At 40.6% G+C, this 11,149-nt stretch overlaps 1 protein-coding gene across 1 annotated transcript in view; it reads right to left on the reverse strand.

Moving 5' to 3' along the window:
• Nucleotides 1-1,194: 1,194 nt before the first annotated feature.
• The window catches only part of dgkaa (diacylglycerol kinase, alpha a), a 17,195-nt gene continuing 7,240 nt past the window's right edge, over nt 1,195-11,149 (reverse strand). The window contains exons 3-24 of the mRNA XM_035656612.1: nt 10,855-10,931; nt 9,556-9,685; nt 9,288-9,362; nt 9,148-9,197; nt 8,913-8,987; nt 8,471-8,587; nt 7,259-7,376; nt 6,984-7,072; nt 6,753-6,872; nt 6,195-6,293; nt 5,876-5,962; nt 5,672-5,745; nt 5,515-5,589; nt 5,282-5,367; nt 5,082-5,171; nt 4,718-4,878; nt 4,568-4,632; nt 4,147-4,237; nt 3,828-4,014; nt 2,625-2,742; nt 2,334-2,394; nt 1,195-2,196 (exon numbers count right to left, since the gene is read on the reverse strand). Of these exons, the coding sequence (XP_035512505.1) occupies nt 2,116-2,196; nt 2,334-2,394; nt 2,625-2,742; nt 3,828-4,014; nt 4,147-4,237; nt 4,568-4,632; nt 4,718-4,878; nt 5,082-5,171; nt 5,282-5,367; nt 5,515-5,589; nt 5,672-5,745; nt 5,876-5,962; nt 6,195-6,293; nt 6,753-6,872; nt 6,984-7,072; nt 7,259-7,376; nt 8,471-8,587; nt 8,913-8,987; nt 9,148-9,197; nt 9,288-9,362; nt 9,556-9,685; nt 10,855-10,931 (2,126 nt within the window). The 3' untranslated portion in view covers nt 1,195-2,115. The remainder of the gene's footprint in view (nt 2,197-2,333; nt 2,395-2,624; nt 2,743-3,827; nt 4,015-4,146; nt 4,238-4,567; nt 4,633-4,717; nt 4,879-5,081; nt 5,172-5,281; nt 5,368-5,514; nt 5,590-5,671; nt 5,746-5,875; nt 5,963-6,194; nt 6,294-6,752; nt 6,873-6,983; nt 7,073-7,258; nt 7,377-8,470; nt 8,588-8,912; nt 8,988-9,147; nt 9,198-9,287; nt 9,363-9,555; nt 9,686-10,854; nt 10,932-11,149) is intronic.

Raw genomic sequence — 11,149 nt, forward strand, 5'->3', positions numbered from 1 at the left:
ACCCCAAAACACCAGGCACTTGTAAGGGTTTTTCCAATTACCTACATGTAAAATCACCTCTGAAATCTTAATCATATCTACATGTTAGATTAAAACATCTGAAGATCTCACCTTGACATAGAAATTGTGGACATTTTTCATTCTTCTCTGATAATTTATAAACCAAATGATTAATCAGTTTATCAAGGAAATAACATTCAACATTAGCTTCAGACATGAATCAATGTTTATATTGAAACTTAAAGGGGAAAATTAACTTGCCATGTTCAATGAATAGTTGTGAACAAGCACCACTCATTCCTTACAGTAGAAATCGCAATAACTTTATTGACCCGGAAGATTTTTGTATCAGTTCTCGTCAGTGATGGTATGATACAAGCTTGTGGGTTCAAATCTGTGGAGCAGAGCCCGATTTCAAAGTTTAAAAGTCCCCCTCCAGTCAAAAAAGGAGTCCATGTACCTTCTCTTAGATGTTCGAGCTTCACTGTGCAGAGTTTGAGACTCACATTCATTCTCTGTGTCCACATTAAATCTGAGTTTAAGTTACATACAAGCGTGATTTTGTGACATCTCCACCTGTCTGGTAACCATAAAGGTCCAATATGCAACTAATAAAACCGTGACGTGGACATTTGAAACTTCCTCGACACATACACTGAGAAAGACTCAATGGGCCCGTGGGAGTATTTTTTATTAAAACATGTCCTGAGGTGATCTTTAAGGCTTCTCTATATATAATTCAATGAAACTGAGCCATGCTAAGGCACATGTGTTTAATTCTTGAAATTGGTGGCTTCTTTTATATGCAAACAGTTGTTTAAATGACTCTGAGCAGCAGCTGTTGGCAAAGTTTCCAGATATACAGTATGCAATCATGATTTGTCCAACAGCATCTGAAGGCAGCATCTGTTGCTGACACACAAACCTTCTCACTAAAGTTAGGTGTGCTATTAACTCAGAACAAACTACTATTTATTCTACACACAGATCCTGTCTTTGACAACAAAGAGATTAAGTTGTACAATCAGAATTTTAGTCTTAAAGAGGCAGAGAAAACTATTATTTTGAGTCAGGGTACGTGAACATGTTGCAGCCATCTGTGGGCATCAGTAAAAAGTAGATGACGCCCCCTTGTGGTGGACACAAATAGTAATTTACCACATAAGGAATTAACCAAAAGAAGTATACCAAACGTTGAAGTCCAGATGATTTATTAAAATCTTTACACAGTGTATTATTTCAGGCATATTACATTAACATCTTCCAGATACATTGAAATGATATGACTGATAAAGCATTTAAATAAGAACTACATACATTTAAAACCGGTCTGAACCAACCATTTCAAATCCGACTCCTCCAGAAATGTACAAGTTAGAAGTGAACATCTTTCTGCGCTAAACATGTACTACAAAACACTTTCTGCCTTCACACACGCACAGTCGCACGCATATGCACACACACACACACACACACACACACACACAAAGGAACAGCAGAGTAGGCTGACTGCTGCAGTGGATCAACGTGCAGCCCCTTTTGGCAATGATTGTCCTTTTACTGTTCCCCTAAACAATTCAAGTATCTCCTAAAATTTATGGAAAAAAAAAATTAAAAAGGAGGAAAATAATGTCAGCCACAATCTGAAACGTAATCTCGTCTATCCTTCTCTTTTGGTTCCAATTTGACAAGAATATATATGTCTGGCTTTCACGGCATCTTTACAGCCACAAACTAAACAGCAATACTACGTGGTTTATGTCCAGAGTGCATGCCTACACGATGCTCTGTATGTCTTCATCCTAAGCCATAACCATAGAGAACAGATTTTTAAAAGGCACATGAAGCTGAATATTCTTCTTTTAGCATGCTATTCACTTTACTTTAACCTTACTTTAAGTTCCTACAGAGCAACATTTCCACTAACTGTGAAGCACTGAGACGGAGGCAGCGAGAGTGTCGAGTATTGATAAGTACATTTGGTCAAAATCATTTTGCCACGATGCAAACATATCTCACCATATAGTTTGTATTCATACAGTTCTATGCTTATGTGTTACAGACATGCAGAAAAGTGTCAGTCCTCTATATACAATCGGCATGTAGTAATCGGTTTTACTTGTAGTTGAAAAAACCAGATGATTTGCCCTGTGGAGCCATCAACATACTGGCTTGATTCTTGTGTGTGATGTGAATCTGAAAAGGAAATATAAAAACATAATCAAATCAAAACATTTCTACTAATTTTATTTTATTGCTAATGGGAGATTTTGCTCCAGTATTTAATTTATGGTCTTGCCCTAAAGAGGAAACGGTCTGTGTGGTATATTTACCGTGCAGGGAGGCTGCATCCACGGCTCTCCATCTATCTGCATCGGTAATGCTTTCTTCGTCCTGGGGGTAAAGCAGAGAGGGATCAACAAACTGCATCAGCTAACAAAATCAATGACCCAAATGTGTAATTAAAATACCAAAAGGAAAGCCAGCATACTTAATTATTGTTATGTAAAGAACCAGCTAAGTATCATCCTCAGCTGGTGATCAAACTCAAATAGGAGCCATTCTCAAGACTTAGAGCACAAAAGCCTGACAAGTCTGAACACGTCTGTGTGGCAGTTTCTCACCTGATGGTGATCTGTGACGTTTTGGCGAGCCTCACAGCGCTCTTGAGGCCTGTGTATATCTGCCCCATCTCCATGGCTCCTTCGAGGCCGACCACCTCTAGTCGACGGTCACTGAGATCTGACGAGAACACACGGACATACTGAACATCCAGTGCACGGAGCGGGAACGTCGCCATGTTTACAGTTATCATACTGTGCATAAACTGGATCCATTACATACATATATCACTGCATACATTTATGTGAAATATAATACTAAAACTTAATTTATAGGATCACATGTTAAAGTGGACCACTTGGACATTTCCAGGTGTCAAGACCAAACAGCACATTTGGAGTATTTAACAGCTAAAGAGATATTTCCCTCAGGAACTGGTGGAGACCAAAATCAGACCTAAAAGCTGAGTAAATATCGCACAAGTGGACAGAAACTCGCCTCCAAATGAATGCTACTGTTGCTCTGTGTCTACTGGATGTGTAAATAGGCAACACTTTGCAAACAAGTTCACCATATAATACTTAAAGGTCAGTCTCTCTGCTGCCCTCAAGCGGCCAGAGAAATCAGTTATTGCAGGTTTACCACAAGAGCATTAAAAAATACATTAGACCAATGCTTTCATCATCTGGGATGATGAATCTGATGAATTGTGGGAGCCAGTTTAATTTAATGCATTAAATGATTTGTGCAAATGCCCCCTCCCTTAAAGCTGCATTAATGGCTTTTTTGACCACCGGGGAGCAGCATATTATTATACTACTTCCATTATATAACCCTACATTTTAAATGACAATTAAATAACCTTGAATCATTGAGAAAACACATCTGACAAATTATCACCATAAATAAATAAATAGGCAAGCATTTTAGCCAACAGTTGCCTATTTACACATCCAACATTATCATTTATTTTGGGTCCTGTTTGTGTCTACACCTGGCAGACAAGTCCAATATTCACTTTCCTTTTAGCTCTGTATTTGTCTGTCTGCCATTTGGTGCTGGACAGGCAGCATACAGTGTTTATCAGGACCTATCTGCTAAAAACAGCTTCCTACTGCAGCTAGAAAGGGGCTTGATGAGAGTGGAGTTTGTGGGCTTTAACACGAAAACATTTAGATGAAAGAAGTTAAAAGGCTTCTGATAATCTCACATGCACTCTGGCCTAAAGTCACCGTTCAGTTAAGTTGAGGTCAAAGACAAAATACCTTGGGAGGTCACTTTCAGGATTTCTGGGTCGATGATCACCTCAGGCTCTTCCTGACTTGCCTGTCCCTTAGTGTCCCCTTTTTTGGTCTCACCCCATAGGTTGGAGCCACCGTGCATGCTGGGAATGTTCAGGACAGCAACCCCTTCTAGAGACACGCCGCTGAGATCCAGTGGAGTACCACAGCACTGAAGAGGGAAGAGAAGCAGGTGACAGAAACAATGTAAAGCATCAGTACACTGTCTGGTCTGGTCTTTTTCACACTACAGAAACAGTGCAACACACTTGCACTTCTGGTAACGCTGATGCCGCATTCTCACCTCGATTGTTAGACTTTCGCTCAGTTTTTTGCAGGAAGCAGAGATGGTTTCTGAAGTGGCAAATTCAAAATACCACAGCTTGTTCTTCATTCTGCAGTCACAAAAAAAGTGTGTGTTTAAGTGATATTTTAATTTCATTTTCAGGTTTAAGAACACACAGCTTTTCAGAAGGAGGAGGAGTCAAGCTGCAACCACAGACATCTGCTGTCACCACCTGCATTCAGTTTTTTTTTTTCAGCTTTACAAAAATCCGTTACAGCAAACAGAAAAAATAAAAGTAAAACTGATGATAAAATAGAAGTCTGCTTTGTTGTTAAAACTGTGTTGTTATTACTATGAGAGGGGTATTTCTCTTTGTTTGCTGTTCCTGAGGAAGTACCCTAGAGACTGAATGTGTTAGACCAAACTGTTTAATGCATACCTGCTGTTAAATTTCTGGGGATGTTTCTCCCTCATTGTGTGAAACCGGTGGGCAATGGAGGCATCCTGTCAACAAAACACAATGATCAAAATGATCCAAACCTGAAAAATAAACAGTTCCTCTTGTGTGATATATTTCTGAGAAACTCACAACGCCAATAGAGAAGTAGTTGTTGATGATTTCATATGGCACCGGGTCGCCCTTCTCCTGATTCTCGTCTGTGATGACCTGCACGCTCCAGCGGTCCATCAGCACCTGAGCGCTCCCCTCGATGTCCTTAAGAATACGACTCAGATCCTCACCATCATATCCTTCAGAGAGGCAACATACACGAAGACCAACATGACTCACTGCTTTCATGTGCACAAATATAGAATAAAGCATTTGGAGAACTTCTCTTTTACTGAAGCACATTCCAACAAACACACACATAGCAACAGAGCATACAGAGCAAACTGTTTCACTATGTTCTTAAAAAGGGAAACTCTCCAACTCCACGAAATTAATTTCTTACCTCCTCCCCATCTGAGACATCGCGCAAGGTCATTTCCTGTGCCCAAAGGAAGCACAGCGACAGGTGGCCGTACTAGCAGATTGGCTTTATCTGATTGCAAAAAAAAGGAAAAAGGAAGTGCGTCACAATGATTTTCACCAGAAGCTCCTGGTGTGGAAGTTGATGCGTGCCTTTTATAGTCCTTGATCCAACTATCTCACCTATTGCGTCAAGAATCCAGCCAACTGTTCCGTCTCCCCCGCACACCAGGATCCTGTAATCCTGTAGATTTCTGAAGAAACTCAATCTGAAAGAAAGATAATGGGACCTGTAACAGCAAAGCATGACACAGGACATTGTGCTCTGAAATGGTCTAATATTCAGGTCTGTGTATTTTAAAATAAAATCTATTTCAATGTCATGCTGACGATAATCAGTTGTACAGATTACTCACCCTGGTCCAGGTCCGCCACTGGAAAGGTTGTATACCTGCCGTGGATTCAGTAAATACTGAAATTTATGCAGGACTCTGAAATACACAAAACCAGGCTAAACAAAGAGCATGTATTAGACATCTATTTCCTCATGAGCGTATTCTTCTTTGGACTCACCTTTCCCCCTGCTTGCCTCCACTTTTAGGGTTGACAAACACTAGAAGAGGATGGGTGTTTGGCACAGCGCTGATCTATTCAATGATAAACAAATGTTATTAAAAACACATGCTCATTTACTGTACATATAGCCAAATCAAATGTAGACTACTCAGATGTCAGGTTGTAAGTATTAATCGAAGCCTTCACTGAGGTAAATAATACCTGAAGCACTTGTCCATCAGGAGTTGTATTAAGCTCGCTGTCTTCTGCTGAGCCTGAGCAGCCATTCTTTACATTGTTTGGTCTCTCCTTTAGGGACCAAAACAAAGGCACACAGTGAATAAACAAGAGAAATTTAATAGCTTTTCCTTCCCTTTGAGGACAAAGAAAAAACTGTACTAGCTGTACCTGTTAAAAATGCCACACAGGTGAGAAGGGTTTACCAACAACAAGAAACAGCCCTGGGCTGTTCTGCGTTGGTGTGACAGGCACTGTTTGTACTGTACATGTGCTTGAGATGTGCCAGAGGACAATTCAGTACCTTTATAACAGGATATATTGCCCATGGAGGCAGGATATGGTCTCTGAGCTGCCCACAGGTACAATCTGTTGGCTCTTGGTCTGCACAATCATCATGACGCTGTAGAAAACAGAAAAACAGTGACACATTACATAAACCCCCAGCACAACAGTGATGACAGCTGATCCATATTTATCTTTTTAAAAGATTTAGTTTTGCATTTATGCTTCATTTACTGCTTACAGTGTAAATAGGCAGTAAAGTTAAAAGGAGGAGGAGGAGGATATAAGCTTCCCCAGAAGGAATATGAATCCAAAGCATTATGGGTACATTTGTGGCAAGATGCCTCAAATGTACAATAATAAATAAATATATATAATAATCAATAAATTTAGTTTAATGTATGTTTAATGTACGTTTAATGTATGTTTTGTATTTTGTATGCTACTGGATACTTGAATTTTCCTCGGGATAAATAAAGTATCTATCTAACCAAAAGGCACATTTTCTCCTCATTGCTCAAAAACAATGTAACTGTTGATTCCTAAAGATCAGTCACACACTGAGATGCTTCCTCACCATTGTGTGGCACCACACACAGTGTTTCCCCGTTAAGCCTTGGAGGCTCTTGATCTTCTTCTGGCATTTATCACACTTCCTCGAGTCACAGTTCCCACTCACCCAGTCGTGTGCTGGAACCTGAAATGCGAGATGAATGTTTTAACGTCCACATAACAGAACTCAGCAGGATAACGTCTAACTTAGACGGTGAGTATTAGTGTAAATGTTGTCATCGAGACACTGGCATACCCCTGTTTCTTTCTTTGACTTCACGTACGTCCTGGTGCAGGGAGCCGGGTTCCTGTTAGCACAGCGTCCGTGGACTGTGTATTTGCAGCCTGCACACCAGGACACATAACCCAGCTGTCATATGATGTTTACATTAAAATAAATCATCCTGTAAAATGTAAGGATGACAGATGAGTATCAATCTAAAAAGGATGCAATTCCCAGTTTTGACGCCACAGTTTCAGTTATAAATGTCACTGTAGTGTTGCCCTCTTCTGGTGAGTTCAGGTACTCACAGGTGCAGCACAGTCCTTGCTTCCTCAGGCCCAGCAGCATGCTATGGCACACATTGCAGTAAACAGGCTTGTTGAAATGTTTCATCCTCCAAAGGTGCTGACCGTCCTTCTGGGTCATCTGGTTGTTGAAGGAGTAATCGTTGAAAGATGACAATGCAAGAAACAAGAGAACATCACGTTTAAGATCTTTGTTGCTGTGTAAACCTAAATGTCTGTAATAAACAATGCTTATATCTGTTTACTTTGTTTCGTTTTTGGATCAAACTACACAAACCTTTTCACAAAAACAATGTGGCCTGCATTTCACAGCTGTTTTTCACACCCACGCATGACTAACCTTGCATTAATGAGATTGCTGATTATGCAGTATGTAGTGGCTCTAGATATCATGACATACAGTTCAACACCATGGGTATTAAAATCAACACTGACTATAATCTCAAACTCTCAACACAAGATTATAAGGTTGCTTTCAATCTGTTTACAGAGCGACCAGCGCTCTTATCCAGATTACACACTTTTTTCCCCCAACATGATGCATCAGCCTATCGCTTACTGCATGAGGCATAGCGGGGCAGCACAGAGCAACTGTGAGGGGGCTGGATTCATGCACCCCAGGCTTCAAATGTCCATTGGTGGCTAGAAATAGCCTGAGGGGAAGTCCCTGGCATTGTGGAAGAGGCCAAGCCCAGTGACAGAGTCTAGTTCATGGTTTTATATTGCTGTTTAACAGTAAGTAGCTTTTACATATCTGGCAATACATTAAACAACACCCATAAAACAAAACTGATCTGTCCTTGATTTAAGACAACCATTTTTATACGTACACCCAATATCAAAATGATTCATTTCTTTAGTGAAGTGTAGTGCATCAGCACTGAGATGCCTATTTTATGCGAGCACTTTGTTAAATGTGGGCACAGATTGTGCAGAGTAAATGGAAAACACTAAAGCACTTTGATGGTGCAGAGCTTGCATGAGAGGAGATGACATTACCACACCCTGTAACACTGAGTCGGCAAAAAGGCCCTTATAGACGGGGAGGAGGCGAAGGACAGAGGAGTGGCTCGGCAAGGCCAGGGTTTCACAAGAGCAGTAAAAGTAGGTTTTACCGCTTTGTGAGACACCTGCTGTAAAAATGAAATACACCTGAGACTCGGCTTTTGGGGCCCAACACTTATCGAAAAGAGAAACATGCTGCTTTTAAAGCACCTTCAGACCCAGCAAGACCAGCAAGGGAACGTTGTTCATGCCTCCCTCCACCCACTCCTCCAGAGACACTGTGCCGCTGCTGTCGGCATCAATTGCTGTCATCATGTCCTTGAGCACCTGATGAAATTAGATTTAATTGTTATTATCCAATCAGCGCACACATTTTTATTACTTAAAACAGGGCATATGTTTCCTGATACAAGTAATGTGTGGGGATTTGTTGACTTTATAGGCCCAGACAAGCTTATCATTTCACAAACCCTAGCAAATGAGTAACAAGACTGCCATATACAGTATGTAATGATGTAAGAGATATCTTGTGTAAACAAATGTGTTTATCTATACGTACATTCACTACATTGTCATGGCTGAAAGTACAGTATGTACAGGCTTTCCTGTGTTTAAAAGAGTACATTTCAAAGTAGAGCATGCTGGGACTTACCGGCCTGAGCTCTGACACATCCCATCCAAGGTATTCTGCAGCATGCATCATCTGAGCAATAATCCTATCCACCTCCTATTTAAAAAGAGAGAAAAGACTTAGTAGTAGGCCTATATAATACAATAGTGTAAATTAAATGTTGATCAAGATCCTTGAACTGGATAAGTTGGATCCACAATTAAAGCCAGGATTTTACACTGATTTTGACAATCACACCTAAAAGAGTTTCTCTTACAGAGCTGTCGAGGACTCCGTTGCCGTCTCTGTCATAGAGCTTGAAAGCAACTAAGGAGAGAGGGGAAAAGAAAGTGGAAGTGCTGGATCAAGTCATAACTCAAATTATTTTGGGCATAAAAGAAACAAAGAAAAACTCACACTCCAGCTTGTCCCTGGGCTGGCCATCTTCCAGCAGAGAGAAGTAACATGAAACATCCTTCAGAAAGACCTCCTCTACAGGAGAGACGGAGAATAGAGAGGGACGGCTGTGAATACTCTGGTTACCATATCTGCACAAACAGTACCTCACAGGCATGTGGTGATAAATGAATGTATGCCAAATAGGCCATGGCGTAAATGGATAAGGGCCTGCTGCAAAGTAGCGTGGAGGCAGTGAGTTGTGTTAATACATGGTGTATAATCTCACTGGCACTGTTTTCCCGGGTGGGTTCAGAGTTTTGGAAGGAGCGGAAGAGTCGCTGGCAGAGATCCACCGGGAAGTCTTCCACTTCTAAATAAGTCTTCAGGAACAGACGAAAGCCTTCTTCATTGATGCACTGGGAAAGAATGAATGGGAGAGCCATATTTTATTTGCAGTGGTTTGGTTACATGTAAAATGAAATGTTATAACGTGTGCGTGTGTGCATATTAACTTCTGCTTTTTTCAAATTAACCTCTTCTGAAAATAAGGGAAGATGACGATCACATTGATGACACTGTGAAAATGTTGTATTTGAAGTGTTGCTTACTCAGAAAAACTGTTGAGACCTTGAAAGTCACGCAAATACATTCAGTGACGGTTGAGATAAGTTTCCAAAGCCCAAGATGTTTCTTAGAAACATTTAAGCCATTATTTTTAGGTAAAAACATGACGTTGGAGTGGTTGCAGGGTTTTCAAGATATTAGTCCATCTGTGTCGCCTGGTCTGTCTATCTCACATGGTAATATCCTGCAGGGCTAACAAGCAATATTCCCTCGATAATAGTGAACCACAAACCCATTTCTTGTTGACATTATTCCATTTTCTTGGTTGATACCCTGCAGAGCTGCTCTAGTAATAAATAATGCCACTGCAAGGCAGCCAGATCACAAAAGGCAAATGAGAGTGAGGCTAAGGAAACAGCATCATTATTCTGCACCAACATTTTAAACAAATAACTTCATTGTTCTGCGTATTTTAACAGCTATTAACTTCTAATTCATGGCAATATTTGTGTTTTCGCCCATTAAAAACATTTCCATTTCCTTCCAATTATTTAATTAAACTGTATGCAGCCAAATGATCCATCACAAATCATTGCATTTGCTTCCTGCACAAATTAGTTGGCAGTGTCAGCCACTGACAGTATTGGAAATATCTTTTTTCAATCACATTTGAGCTTACACTGCATGAGGGCAGCCAGCACACTGTTCAGCAAAGCCTTGCTGCGTGGGCAAAACTAAGAAGGCAATTTACATTTGCAACCTCGCTCGAGTGCGCTGAAGATATTTCTAACGGACAGCTTAGTCAACACGATCGATGGATTTGAATCTAATTAATCAGCGTATGACAATTAATAACTGCACAGTACATATAAATCAAATTCTAATTTCTCACTAAACTGCTCCACTGAGTGCCATATTTCAGTTTAGTTATGTGCCTCATAGCTGACATCCCTGTGAGTGAGTTTTGGAGGAGTGGACCTGATGGTGAACAGCAGGACACACTGACCCCCCACCCCCTCACCTCTCCATGTCTGTGCCGGGCCAGACTGCCATCTGCATCAAATTCCCTCAGCACGTCTTTCACCTTCAAGCTGCAGTCTGGAAGCAAAGACACACAGGTCACACAACAGGGACACAAAACATTTTCCATCCTCTTTTCTGAAACATCACAAACACATATGATTGCACAATGAATATAGATTTATCGAGGGGAAAAAAAAACAAAAGATGTGCATGCTTTATTTGCACAAAAACAGAATGTGGCAGACTGCTACCTCCTCTAGATACAAGAAACCATGAGCAAGTGTATGAGTGTG

This window comes from Morone saxatilis, unplaced genomic scaffold (assembly GCF_004916995.1).
Source record: "Morone saxatilis isolate NCDOM2014 unplaced genomic scaffold, NCSU_SB_2.0 Contig15, whole genome shotgun sequence".
NCBI classification, from domain to species: domain Eukaryota; kingdom Metazoa; phylum Chordata; class Actinopteri; family Moronidae; genus Morone; species Morone saxatilis.